General features: G+C 52.1%; 1 protein-coding gene across 1 annotated transcript in view; it reads right to left on the reverse strand.

Moving 5' to 3' along the window:
• PLXNA3 (plexin A3) overlaps window positions 1–11,127 on the reverse strand; it is a 74,842-nt gene extending 63,715 nt beyond the window's left edge. Inside the window, 3 exon segments of the mRNA XM_033174096.1 lie at window positions 2,562–2,764; window positions 3,268–4,506; window positions 11,023–11,127. Coding sequence (XP_033029987.1) covers window positions 2,562–2,764; window positions 3,268–4,449 — 1,385 coding nt within the window. The 5' untranslated portion in view covers window positions 4,450–4,506; window positions 11,023–11,127.
• Between the last annotated feature and the right edge of the window lie 986 nt (window positions 11,128–12,113).

Below are 12,113 nucleotides of genomic sequence, written 5' to 3' on the forward strand. Positions count from 1 at the left end.
CCCTTCCCCAAGGAGCAGGATAATGGTCCTTTTCAGACTTGACTGGGGGAACAGGCAGGTCACCCCTGGGTGAGGCTCCAGGCTGCACAGCAACAAGGCAATTAGTGTATTGAAGGCGGCAGAGGGGGATCTGGGAATGGAAAGGCAGACGGAGGGGCTACCTCCCTGCCTCCTGCCATCCTAATTGAATTGCCACCGTTTGCATGAGGGACAGAAGGGGGTCGTGACCTCCCTTCATGCCCCCTGCCAGGGGTTCAAGAGTTTAAACAGCATTTCTCTTCTCCCTCTTCCCCCACCACAACAAGCTGTAACTCAATTCCAGGCCACCAGCCCCAAAGACCAGACGCCCCGTACACTCCCAAGGACCCTTCCACTTCAAAACTGACCCCACAGCTGGTGGGGGGGGGAGAGAGGGAGAGAGAGAGAGAGAGCACGGGACAGAGAGAAAGCTGGAATGGGCAGCTGGGGTTGGTTTTTCGCCAGAATCAGAGTAGTCAGGAGGCGAAAACACCCACATTGCGCCTCGGAAAGGCCCACCCTGGGCCAATTTAAAACGGTAGGTAACCCAAAGAGCGAGAAGCTAGGAGCCAAATCGTCCAGTGAGGACTGAGGCACAGCAAGAAAGCGAGATTGAAACCAAAGCCGACATACAACCAAGGCAGTGTTTAGGGAAGAAAGGAGAAAATAATAGCATAAAATAAAAAGAGAGACGGACAGATTCAGGGGAAGCAGACAGATGATGAAGGGAAAGCATTCTGTACATGCTAAGAAACACACTGTGGCTTCACATGCTCCAGAGATGGAAGATGCTACCCTAAGTAAATTATGGGGCCACATCCTGGTGACAAAGGGAACCCTGAACCTAACGGAGGATAATTTATGGCTTTAGGTCGCATGCCTCACATCTGCCAGCAACATCTCCTTCCCGCCAACCATGCACACACTTGCTGCAAAAGGCAACCAAATCAGGTTGGAAAATGCAGGAAAAGGGGGGGGGGGAGGATTAACCCTGGCGCATCTGCCCCACCAGGCAACATTACCTGAGCTTCAGCCTCTGCGACCCCCAATGCCTGGACACTCCCCTGACCCCTCCAGCTCTTTTACAGGGCACAATTACAATCTCCGTCTGGCTCTGCTGCTCTCTCAGACTTGGAACTTCCCCCCCCCCCAGCTAGATGGAGGAGGGGTGCGCCAGCTCATGCGCCGCCCGGTTAATATTTAATGCGCCAGGTCTGTTGGGCACAAGCCTCTGGAAAGTGGCAACTAATGGCAAAGGGTGGGGGCTGCCAGTAACAACTGCTTCTCTCCCACCCCCACTGCACAGCAGGCAATGCTTGGGGGTTGGGTTGAGAGAAGGAGATTTTCCATAAAGAGAAAGGGCATTGCATGCCTCCTCAGATGTCCCTCTAGAATATTTCACTAGATCTAGAATGTCGAGGCTTATGGGTTGTTGTTATTTTTTTTGGGGGGGGGAGACAGTAACCAGCAATTTACCTGGGCCTTTGACACTTGAAATAGAAGGACCCACCCAGTTCTTCTGATTGGAAATTGTTTTAACTGGTTTTAATATTGTATTTTTATATTGTTGTATCCTGCCCTGAGACACGGAGAGGAGGAGAGTAAGAAATCCAATGAAATAGAAGTCTGTCCAGTGACCACCACTGTTGCCAGATATGTTTCCACATTGCAACCCTCTCCCCACCTCAAAGTGTAATTGTGAGAGGTGTGGGACAGTTGCCCGGCGTCCCATGGGGCACGGCCCAATTCCTGAGCATGCAGCTCCTAGCATAAACTAATTTTATTCTCTTGGCACTTTCTTGCCCAACTCTCAGCACAGCAAGTGGAAGATGTGATACCAGAAGTGTGAAATTAATTAAAAATAAGAAATGCACACGGGTGCCTAAGATTTCCTGGAAGCTGCTTCCACCCTCGCCAGCCCAGGTGTGTGGAGCCCAGCTAGGGAGATTGCAGTGATGAGAATAGGGCACTCAGCACATAGTCAGAGATACTCAAAATATGTGGCCCCAATGTGCAGAAAAATATAGTCTCAGCCAATGCATCACTTGCATTCTACAGCCTACCACTGACTTTTGTTTAAAATTCTAACAGTGACACTTAGGAGTTCTGGATAAGATTACATAAGATGTGCTCTTCTGGAAAAAGGGAGGAGAAGACCTGACCACATAAACCGTGTTGGAGGATGCATTTTTATTTTTCCTGGTGAAGGTAAAATCATAGCATACCCCCACCAGTAACAGAAAACTCTTCTAGAAAATACAGTAGCTGTGCCAGAGAGGATGGTCCCAATTAGGGGAGGCTTCTGAGGAATTTTAATTCATTTACACAGACCCAGCTCAGATGAAGACCATGATGTCTCATAGGAAACTGCCTGAATCAGAGTTGTCCACACTGAGAGGCAGCAGCTCTTCAGGATTGCAGACAGGCTCCTTCCCAGCCCTACCTGGAAATGCTGGGGACTGAACCAGGGAAGCCAGCCACACTTGTGTGGAGACAACCACTTCCGCCCTCCCATATTCTCCCTCCCCACCCCTTTTCCATACACCGAAGGAGAACATCTCACCTTCTTGAGGTTGCCCGCACGCGTTCCAATGAAGACAACTGAGTGGCCACGGTAGGTGTAGGCAGCAACGCTGGCCATTCCTTCAGTCTTCTCCTCCAGCAGTGGGAGCCCTTCAATGACCTGCAACCCCCCTAGGGGCTGGTTCAGCACCAGACCACAGAAATTCCCATTGATCTGCATGGGCTGGAGACAGGGAGACAAGGAGGCGAGAGTCAACATCAAATGGGATTGGGTGCCCTTTCCCTGCACAACGGAGCTAGAGTTGGGTACACAATGGCACTCTATTCCCCAGCAACTCCTATATTCTAAAGCAGAGATGGGGAATCTGTTGCCATCCAGAGGATGTTGGGCTCCATCAGCCCCAGCCAGCAGTCAGAGATGATGGCAATTGTAGTTCAATGACATCAGGGGGCCACAGGCTCCTCACTCCTATCCTACAGCGTGTTTGTGCCTCAATTTGCAGAGGAAATGTAACAGGTTTTGTTCAAAACAAGACTTCCTGGGCTGTTACGTGTGAATTCTGGGGCAAAATGGGACCAAAGAGGTTGTGACAATGACAGAAAGGGCCCAAATATCTCTAAAGCACCAACATTTTGGGGAGGGGGTGTCCTATCCTTGGGGAAAGGACAGAAACTAGCATGTAGAAACTGAGCGGGGGGGCAAAAAGTCCAAATCAGGCATCGTACCGTGTTGATGCAGGGCAGCTCTTTGTTGAGAAGCCAAGGGAGGGAGAGCCGGCCTTCCCCTCGGTAGCAAGACTGGATGCGCTCCTGGATGCGCTGGTTGACCTCATCCAGCGTGAAGAGGCAGAGGAGGCTCTCGCGGGGCGGGGCAGCGCGGTTCTTCTGGCCTTGCGAAAAGGCGGCATAGAGCACATCCTGCCCTTCCGCGATGCCTAGCGACCGGGCCAGCTCGCGGCCTGCTTTGGCCAGCTGCGCGGCCTGCACAAGGCGGTACTCCACGCCATCCTTGGAGCAACCCAGCGGGAACTCCACGTACGAGTAGAACTCTGTGTCATTGGCACACAAGCGCACGATCTTAGAGGAGAAGAACCGCTCCCCGCCAGTCACGCCCGGACCCCCTGGGCCTCCTGCCGGCTCCAGTGGGGTCTGAGCTGTGTCCAGCTGCAGGGTGAGGAAATACACAAAGCCACCGGAGACAAATGCAGAAACGTAGTAGATATCGAAGGCCGGGTAGAGCGAGAGAGTGTCCGAAGGTACTTTGATCTGGGAGGAGACAAATTCATCCTGATAGACGAGACTGAACATCTCAGGACTGCTGGCGTCGGGGGTCAGGCGGCGGCTGGAGAGAGTGGGGAAATACTCTGAGCGCCCCCCAATGGATGTGCCCACAAAAAACTGGCTGGGCTCCCTTGGCTGCTCCACAATCACACCAACCATGGCGTCTGGCTCGCGCCCGCCGGAAAGGTAATGCTCCTTGCGCTGGTGCGGCTCCCCCAGCTTGGCCAAATCATCCAACCGCAAGAGCTGACACACCCCTTGCCAGACGCTGCCACAGGCCACCAAGCGGCTGCCAGCGTAGTCGATCAGCAGTAGCTTGTTGATGTTGTCGGCGGGGGCCAGGCGATGAGCGCAGAGTCGCACGCCAGGCGGAGGGTAGCAGCGGGGGTCGTCGGGCACCGGGCCCGTGGTGTGAGCCCGCAGCTGGGTCAGGTTGGCCGAGAGCTTGAGGATGCGGTTGATGGCCCCAAGGTAGACCTCGCCCGTGTCATGGTGGACAGCCAGGTGTGTGAGGGAAAGGTCCGAGACTGTGAAGGCGGCGGGTGGGGACAGCACGCCTAGGACAGGTGGCGGCGAGGAAAGGAGGACCACAGCTGTAGTGGTGGCCATAAGCAGCAGCCGCCACATGATGGCCAGGGAGTTGCCTGGGGTCAGGCAGGGCCAGACACAGGCAGCTCATTCAGCCTGCAAGTGGGGGGAAGGAAGAGAAGAGGAAACGGTGGTTAAGCACCAGTCCAACATTGTGCAGTGAAAAGGCAAAGCCTCCAGCAGCAGAGTGGAAATGACATGTTTGTGTGTGTATAATCAGCTGCCACCCTACACATCAGGAACGAGGAACTTGTGTGTGGTCCTCCAAATCTTGCTGTACTATGCCACTCCCATCCTCCCTGGCCCCGCTGGTGGATGGGAGCTACAGTCCAGCAACGTTTGGAGGGGCAAAGATCCCCCCATCGTTGAGTGCAGTCCCACTGAGTGGAACTCTCCTCCCAGGAGGCATGCAGGAAGGATTGGGCAGCCAGGTCGTGAGCACTTATTTGGAGGGTTGCTAACAAAGGGAGTCTCTTGCAATTAGTTACAGGTAGGTAGCCGTGTTGGTCTGCCATAGTAGAAACAAAATTTAAAAAATTCCTTCCAGTAGCAGCTTTGTTGTTGTTGTTGTTGTTCAGTCGTTCAGTCGTGTCCGACTCTTCGTGACCCCATGGACCAGAGCACGCCAGGCACGCCTATCCTCCACTGCCTCCCGCAGTCTGGCCAAACTCATGCCAGTAGCTTCGAGAATACTGTCCAACCATCTCATCCTTTGTCGTCCCCTTCTCCTTGTGCCCTCCATCTTTCCCAACATCAGGGTCTTTTCCAGGGAGTCTTCTCTTCTCAAGTAGCAGCTTAGATACCAACTAAGTTTGTTATTGGTATGAGCTTTTGTGTGCATGCATGCACACAAAAGCTCATACCAATAACAAACTTAGTTGATCTCTAAGGTGCTACTGGAAGGAAATTTTTTATCTTGGAATTAGGTTTACAATTACTAATGCCAATCTGAAAATCTCCCTGGAGCCCCTCCCCAAAGGGGCTGCAAACGCGTAACAGCACCTCTTGGCTGGAGATCCACACTTCCCCACCCGCTGCCGCCCCAAGTAAAGAGTCACAGCCGCCAAGGAACTCGTTTTCTTCCTTCCAACACCCTTGCAGCTTCTCATTAGCACCCACCATGCACACCATGAAACAGCACCCACAGAATTGAGAAGCAAACACAGCATCTTGCATCACATGCACAAGCGCGCACACACACACACCCCTGCAACAATGAAGAAAAGCTGAAGGCAGCAATGCCACCTGTCACACAAAATGAACAAAGATGGCACTAACCAGAGGTGGCTCCCTTCTCATTCCCAAGGATTCTCTCCACACAAATATCCCAATATCTACAGCAGGAGCTGCAGACTCAGGCCCAAGGGCCAAATGTGGCCCTCTAAGCCTCCTCTGGGCCACACAACCCCTGGCCTGCTCTACACCATTGTCACACGCTTTGCCTAATGAGAATGTGTCTTTGACCTGAGGCAATGCCTCTCGCTTGCCAGGGTGGAGGGAGACATGGAGTTTGTGTATGTGTGGAAACCTCTGGCTTTCACCTGGCTGTTGTACGAAGGTCACATCCTACCCATTCACTTTCACTTCTGTCTCGGCCCACCATTGGCATGTGGCCCCAGGTTAGGCTACGCATGAGGGAATTTGGCCCTCAGGCTGAAAAGGATTCCATTATACCTAGCTGTGGCCTGGTACCAGACACACAGTCCTCAGAGGACAAACACAACACACCACAGATCTGGATCTAGCCCTGAGAGATCCTCCGAGGGGAAGACCATTGAATAAAATGCTCCTCGGGGCTCCAGAACTCCAGCAACAAAAGGTTCAGGCTGGAGACTGAAAGCACAGCACGTGTCCACAGACTGTGTGGCTCGAGAGGAAAGGTGAGAAGCAGTGAAGCTTCTGAATCCTAGGAAGAGAGAACACTCTTGCACGGGTCTTGCTTGCAGCCTTCCGACCAGCATCTGAGTGGCCATTCTGAGAACAGAGTGCTGGACTAGACGGGCCATTGGCCTGATCCTGCACTATCACCTTATGTTCATCACCAGCAGCTGTGGTTGGGGTGTGGTCTAGGAGGCCAGAATATATCAGGTCTCCCATTTGAACCTTCCAGTTACTAGAAAGAACACAGCTCTAACTCCATGAACCTGCGCCTAGGTGCCCAGGCTTGCTTGACTTGTATTCCCTTTGGTATTGACCGTGGACTGTTCCTTGACCTTGCCTTTCAATGATACTTTGAACCCGGACTGATTGATTCTTAGGGCTTGAGAGCTCAGCTTGCTTTGATCATCCCAGCTCCCCTTGGCGAGTGTTTTGCACAGGCGTCTTATACCTCCCTGGACTGGGTCACTGGCCCACAACGGTACCTGCTGGAACATGACAAGTCCACCACCCCTGATCCTTGCTATGTACATCATCACAGCGCCACCTCCAAACAAATACTGTGGGGCCCCACTGAAAAAGGATACGGGCAGGCATAAAGAACTTGCCCATGCGGCACCGCATGTTGATGGGAGTCTCATTTACATAGGGGCCCTAAGCCACTGCATGCCACTTCAAAACCTTCCTCAGCTACAGATCCCTAGCATGTTCACAGGAGAAGTACAATGGCTCAGGGCCCCAATTAAACTGACTACTGGGCATGTGCAATGCTTCAACGGAAAGCTCTTGCCAGTTCACCTCATATTCAAATGGGGCCTTATGGGCTGGTTTGTAGATGGTGGCTCCATCATCAAGGAGCCATCTGCACATGTGCAGAGGAGGGCAACTAGGATGATCAAGGGTCTAGAAGCCAAGCCTTATGAGGAACGGTTGAAGGAGCTGGATATGTTTAGCCTGGAAAAGAGGAGACAGAGAGGAGATGTGATAGCCATCTTCAAATATCTGAAGGGCTGTCACATGGAGGATGGAACAAGCTTGTTTTCTCCTGCTCTGGAAGGGAGGGCTTGAAACAATGGCTTCAAGTTGCAGGAAAGGAGATTCCGACTAGACATACGGAAAAACTTTCTGAAAGTAAGAGCTGTTTGACAGTGGAACAATCTCCCTCAGGAGGCTGTGAGCTCGCCTTCCTTGGAGGTTTTTAAGCAGAGGCTGGATGGCCATCTGTCATGGATGCTTTAGCTGAGATTCCTGCATTGCAGGCAGTTGGACTAGATGACCCTTGGGTCCCTTCCAACTCTTCTATGATTCTATAATCAAGGCAATACTCTGCATGTCTGAATGACCTAGGAAAATAGAGAGACATCAAACTTCAACCAGCCCTGTCCTGTTTTCACTGACTGGCAGCGACTCTTCAGGGTTTGGCAGTCTTTCCTAGTCCTGCCTGGAGATGCTAAGGACTGAACATGAGACTTTCTGTAGGTCAAGCAGTCTTCCTTCCACCCCCAACTGTAGGCCATAGCCCACATTTCCCCATCACTTCAAACACAATGATTTTCACTAGCCTGGCCCCGCACATTCAGCTTCAAGAGGCCAAGTAACAAGAAACCAAGCACTGTGGTTTTGTGTGTGAACTAGATCCCTTGTGCCTACAGGCCCTCAGCTGCATGTTGCACACCATCCAGGTTTCAGAAAGTTCCCATGCTTCGCTGGGTTTTTTTTATTCATCTCCCCAACTTGTCAATATGCTATCCCCAAAACAGCTCTCTGAAAACATTTGTGGTCTCTTCCTGCCCATCATATGCAAGATCACAGTTTTCACACTTCAGGTGAACACATACTATCCAAATTCAATGGCTCCAGCCATTAGCAAGCAATGCAAATCTATCCTTTTACCTTACCACTGGCTGCAAGTACGAACTAGTGGCTAAAGTATGCATTAAAGCAGGAACGGGCAAACTGGTAGCCGTGGGCAAAGGCTGGCTGATGAAGCAATTTTACCTGCTTCCCAGAGGCCCTACCAAGCACTAGGCTAAGGTGTGGTATAAACACTGATCAGTTTCTCCTAAGAAAACAATGTTTTTTTTAAAAATGGAGAGAAACAAAGAGCTTAACACTTTAATGTTATAGCCTTGTTTTGAGCCTAATACCCTGCGATGGTACTTCCCCACAGAGATAGCAGTGCTAGTCTTCTGCAGCCAAAACCATTACCTTGTGACACCTGAAAGACCAACACTTTTAAGACAAATTTGTTAGTCTTAAAGGAACTACAAGACTCTTTGTTGATAGGGACTTGCAGAATTTATAATAAGAGTCTTATCTAGAGAACAGAGTAGCTCAAGATAATGCAGACAGACACACACAGCTTCGAATCTACACCTATTACACAGTAACAGCTCCCAATATCCCTACCCAACTTCCCATGCTATTTTGGACTTCTTGTCCACTGATCACAGAACTGTAGTACATGCACACACATACACAAAGCGTGCAAGCGCCCCCACCTTAGCATACAGAGTGAGGGAGGCCAATCAGATCATCACTCCGCCTCTCCCAGTGTCATCTACTTAGACTGCCACCACTGAGCATACTTAAAAATAGGGATGTGTATGGAGCTGTATGTGGTCATGGAGAAACTATGTTTTTGTGGTTTCTATAAAGTGTGGTAGGAAGGGACCCCCCCAAAAAAAATTAAGGGTCATCCAGCAACCTTGCCCCCCATTCTTCAGCTTAACTGGAACAAACATGCAAACCCTATACTCAAGCCTGTAATAAATGTAATATACAATCCCATCTTTACACACTCTCCTCCTGCCAATACACTCGTTCCAGTGGCTTCCTGCTGCCACCTTGTCCCTTCCCACCATACTAAGCCAATGAATCAGCCCCACCCACTATGGTGGCCCCACAGCAGACCAGCTTGTAACATCAGTATACGCCAGCCTCTCAGCCTGTCGCTCCAAATATCCTAACCGATGTGCATAGATCCCCCCTTTTCATTCAATGCAACCTTCTGCGACCCAAGCAAACCACAAACCGCTGGGTTTGCTCTTCATTGATATAAGCTCCTCCAACAAGCTATTTCATTCCTCCTCCTCTCCCCCCAACCCAAATGCTCAGCCTCTCAATCATCCACCTCACAGGAAGGAGAGAGAAATCTCCCATCCCACATACCAAGCTTCTCCCCCTCCCCAATCCCTTTTTGTCTACTTTTCCCTCCTTAACAGGCATGAATTATAAGCAGACCCCTCCCAGAAAGAGGCCTGGAAGAAGCACTGGGTGGAACAGCAACCATAACCATTCTAAGACCCAATACATTATTACGCCCGCAACCAGGGAGGGAAGCACAAGTAGGAGGAACAGTCTGGGATCAACCAATCTTCCTGCCAATAGAGAGAGACACCAACCTGTTACACACACATTTCAGAGTTGTCCATCAAATACAACACTGGGCCTCGGAGACCAGGGTTCAAAACAACATCACAGCCATAGGTCCTCTAGGGGTGAGCTTAATCTCAGTTTTCCCACTCTGCAAAATGGGAACAATTGGATTTCACTCACAGATCTTTTGTGGGGATTAACAAAATAAGGAAATGTTTCCCCCCCTTTCTCTTTTTCTAAAAAAGCAATGCATTGAATTAAAGGTACATGAGAGCCTAGAGCCCCTTCCTCCCTTCCATTCCAGAACACACCACCATCAATCAAGTTGACCCAGTTCCCAGAGCTTGGAGACCCCTCCTCGCAAAACCTTAGAACTCCAAACAGCCATCATAAAGGTACAGCAGGAGGAATTCTGGCCCCTCCAGCAGAATCCGCATCCTCACCAGCCCCACTAAGATAACATGCTTGGAAATTCCTCCATTACAAATGACTAAATTTTTTGGTTCCAGGAATAACGAGAAGGGAGGGGGGTTGTTTTTCGTTTTAACAAAAGCAAAGAACCAGATACAAACAAGTCCACCGGCAAATCGCGTACAGTCGCCAGATCAGGGGCCAGCGAGGTGATGTCTATGTTACCTACTAAGCGAACGCCCCCCACACAACACACACACACAAGTCAACCCCAGTTGGAGTGTGATGGGCGTTAGCCAGGCTCCTCCACTCCGGATCGGGCTCTTCCAGGGTAAGGAATCAAATCATTGTGTGGCGGGGAAGAAGGAAAGAGTTGATCTCTTCCACACAGGCACACACCCAGCTGGTGCCATCTCGAAACGGCCAATCTTCTCTGACTTTGCATTCTCGCCCATATTCCCTTACCTGTTCATTTCGCCTCCCCCCTTCTCCCGGCCCCGCTTCCTTCCTGTGACGGCCGCCCACTTGCTACGAAGCCCCCTTCGCAAACCAGGGGAAATAGCGAGGAACCTCCCTGAACGGTAGGCTTAAAAGACCCGGCGGAGGAGGGGGGGGGGAGCAATGCAAGAAGCGCAACCACAAAAGAGGGGTGGGGGCAACAGATGGGGCGTCTGCTGCTGGCACAGAACCAGGCAGGGGCTGCCCCGCCCTGTCTAGCAAAGACCCAAGTGAAGGGAGGGGGAATCCCACTCCATCTCCCCCCACGGCAGGACCAAACCACCCTTTTCTTTGCGAATAGCCACGGCGTTCCTTGTTGCTCGAAAACGATGCAGCCCGGTGCTGCGATGGAGGGGTGAGTGGGCAGGCCGGTGTGGGGTGACGCCTCCCTTCCTCACCTCCGGGTCCCCCAAACCCCTCGGCAGTTTGCGCGGATCCAGGCTGTACCTGCCCGCCGTTCGCTCCCCGCCTGCTGCCTCCCTCGTCTCCGTCTCCAGCCGCCGCTGTTGCTCAGCGTCTGCTCCCGCCCCAGCCGGTCTGAGCCCTTTAAACGTGGCCAGAACCATTAAAGGCATGGGGGGGGGAAGAGAAGGGAAGGGGTTTGGGGAAAGCGGCGCCCCCTCTCCAGCCCCTTCCTTGCCCGGTCTCTGAAACCACTCTTCCTCGATTTTCCTTTGCGCCAGCCCCCGTCCTTCTTTTTCAGCTAAGGGCAGCGGGAGAACCGTCTCTCTCCTCCCCGCCAAGGAGTCGCCATGTACGCGCACCCCCGGCCCATGGAATGGTACCGCCCGGGCACTCATTCATCCAGACCCTTGAGCGGCGGCCAGTGCGAGAATCAGGGGCGTTCGGCAAGCGCCTCGCTCCCGCTCTTGCACACGCGGAGCTGCTGCTTGGGTTTGTTTGTTTGTTGTTTGTGTTGTTGTTTTTTGTAAATAAGTGCCCAACCTGGAGAAGGAAGCAAACGCTTGCGGAGCCCACGAGGCCGGCTGGCTGCAAAACCGAACACTCCCCAGGCAATCGGTGCAAGGAGCGCACGTGCGCAGTTCCCTCTCGCCCTCCTCTGCTTTTGCACTCCTCCTTCCTTGCAAGGGACAGTTTCACTCGCGCCCCCCCCCCGCCCCCACCCTTGAGCCATCATGTACCCTGGAGAAGATGCCAAGAGTTACGCGGCATGAGAGAGGACGGGTCTTTTGCGAGCAAAGGAAGATTCTAGGATAATAAATCCTCCGTCTCTCCGCTGCTAGAATCCTCGAGCCTCCTTTCATATTTATTTTTTTGGGGGGTGGAACCTCGTGAAAAGAAGCGAAAATCTGCTGGGTGGAGGGCAAAGGGCTGCCCCCTAGTTTATAAATTCCCAATTACACCCCTTCCCGGCCCTAGGCAACGTTGCTGTGCGTAAGGCGCCTCCTAGTGGAGAAACCGGACTAATGCTCCTGTCCTCCCCCCACCCCTGCCTAAAAAAAAGCAGCGGGCGGAGGGCGGGGGAAACACCAGTTGCACGCCTGGAAATGAGCTTGCCCCCCAATGACACACCTAAG

This window comes from Lacerta agilis, chromosome 16, assembly GCF_009819535.1.
Source record: "Lacerta agilis isolate rLacAgi1 chromosome 16, rLacAgi1.pri, whole genome shotgun sequence".
Taxonomy (NCBI): domain Eukaryota; kingdom Metazoa; phylum Chordata; class Lepidosauria; order Squamata; family Lacertidae; genus Lacerta; species Lacerta agilis.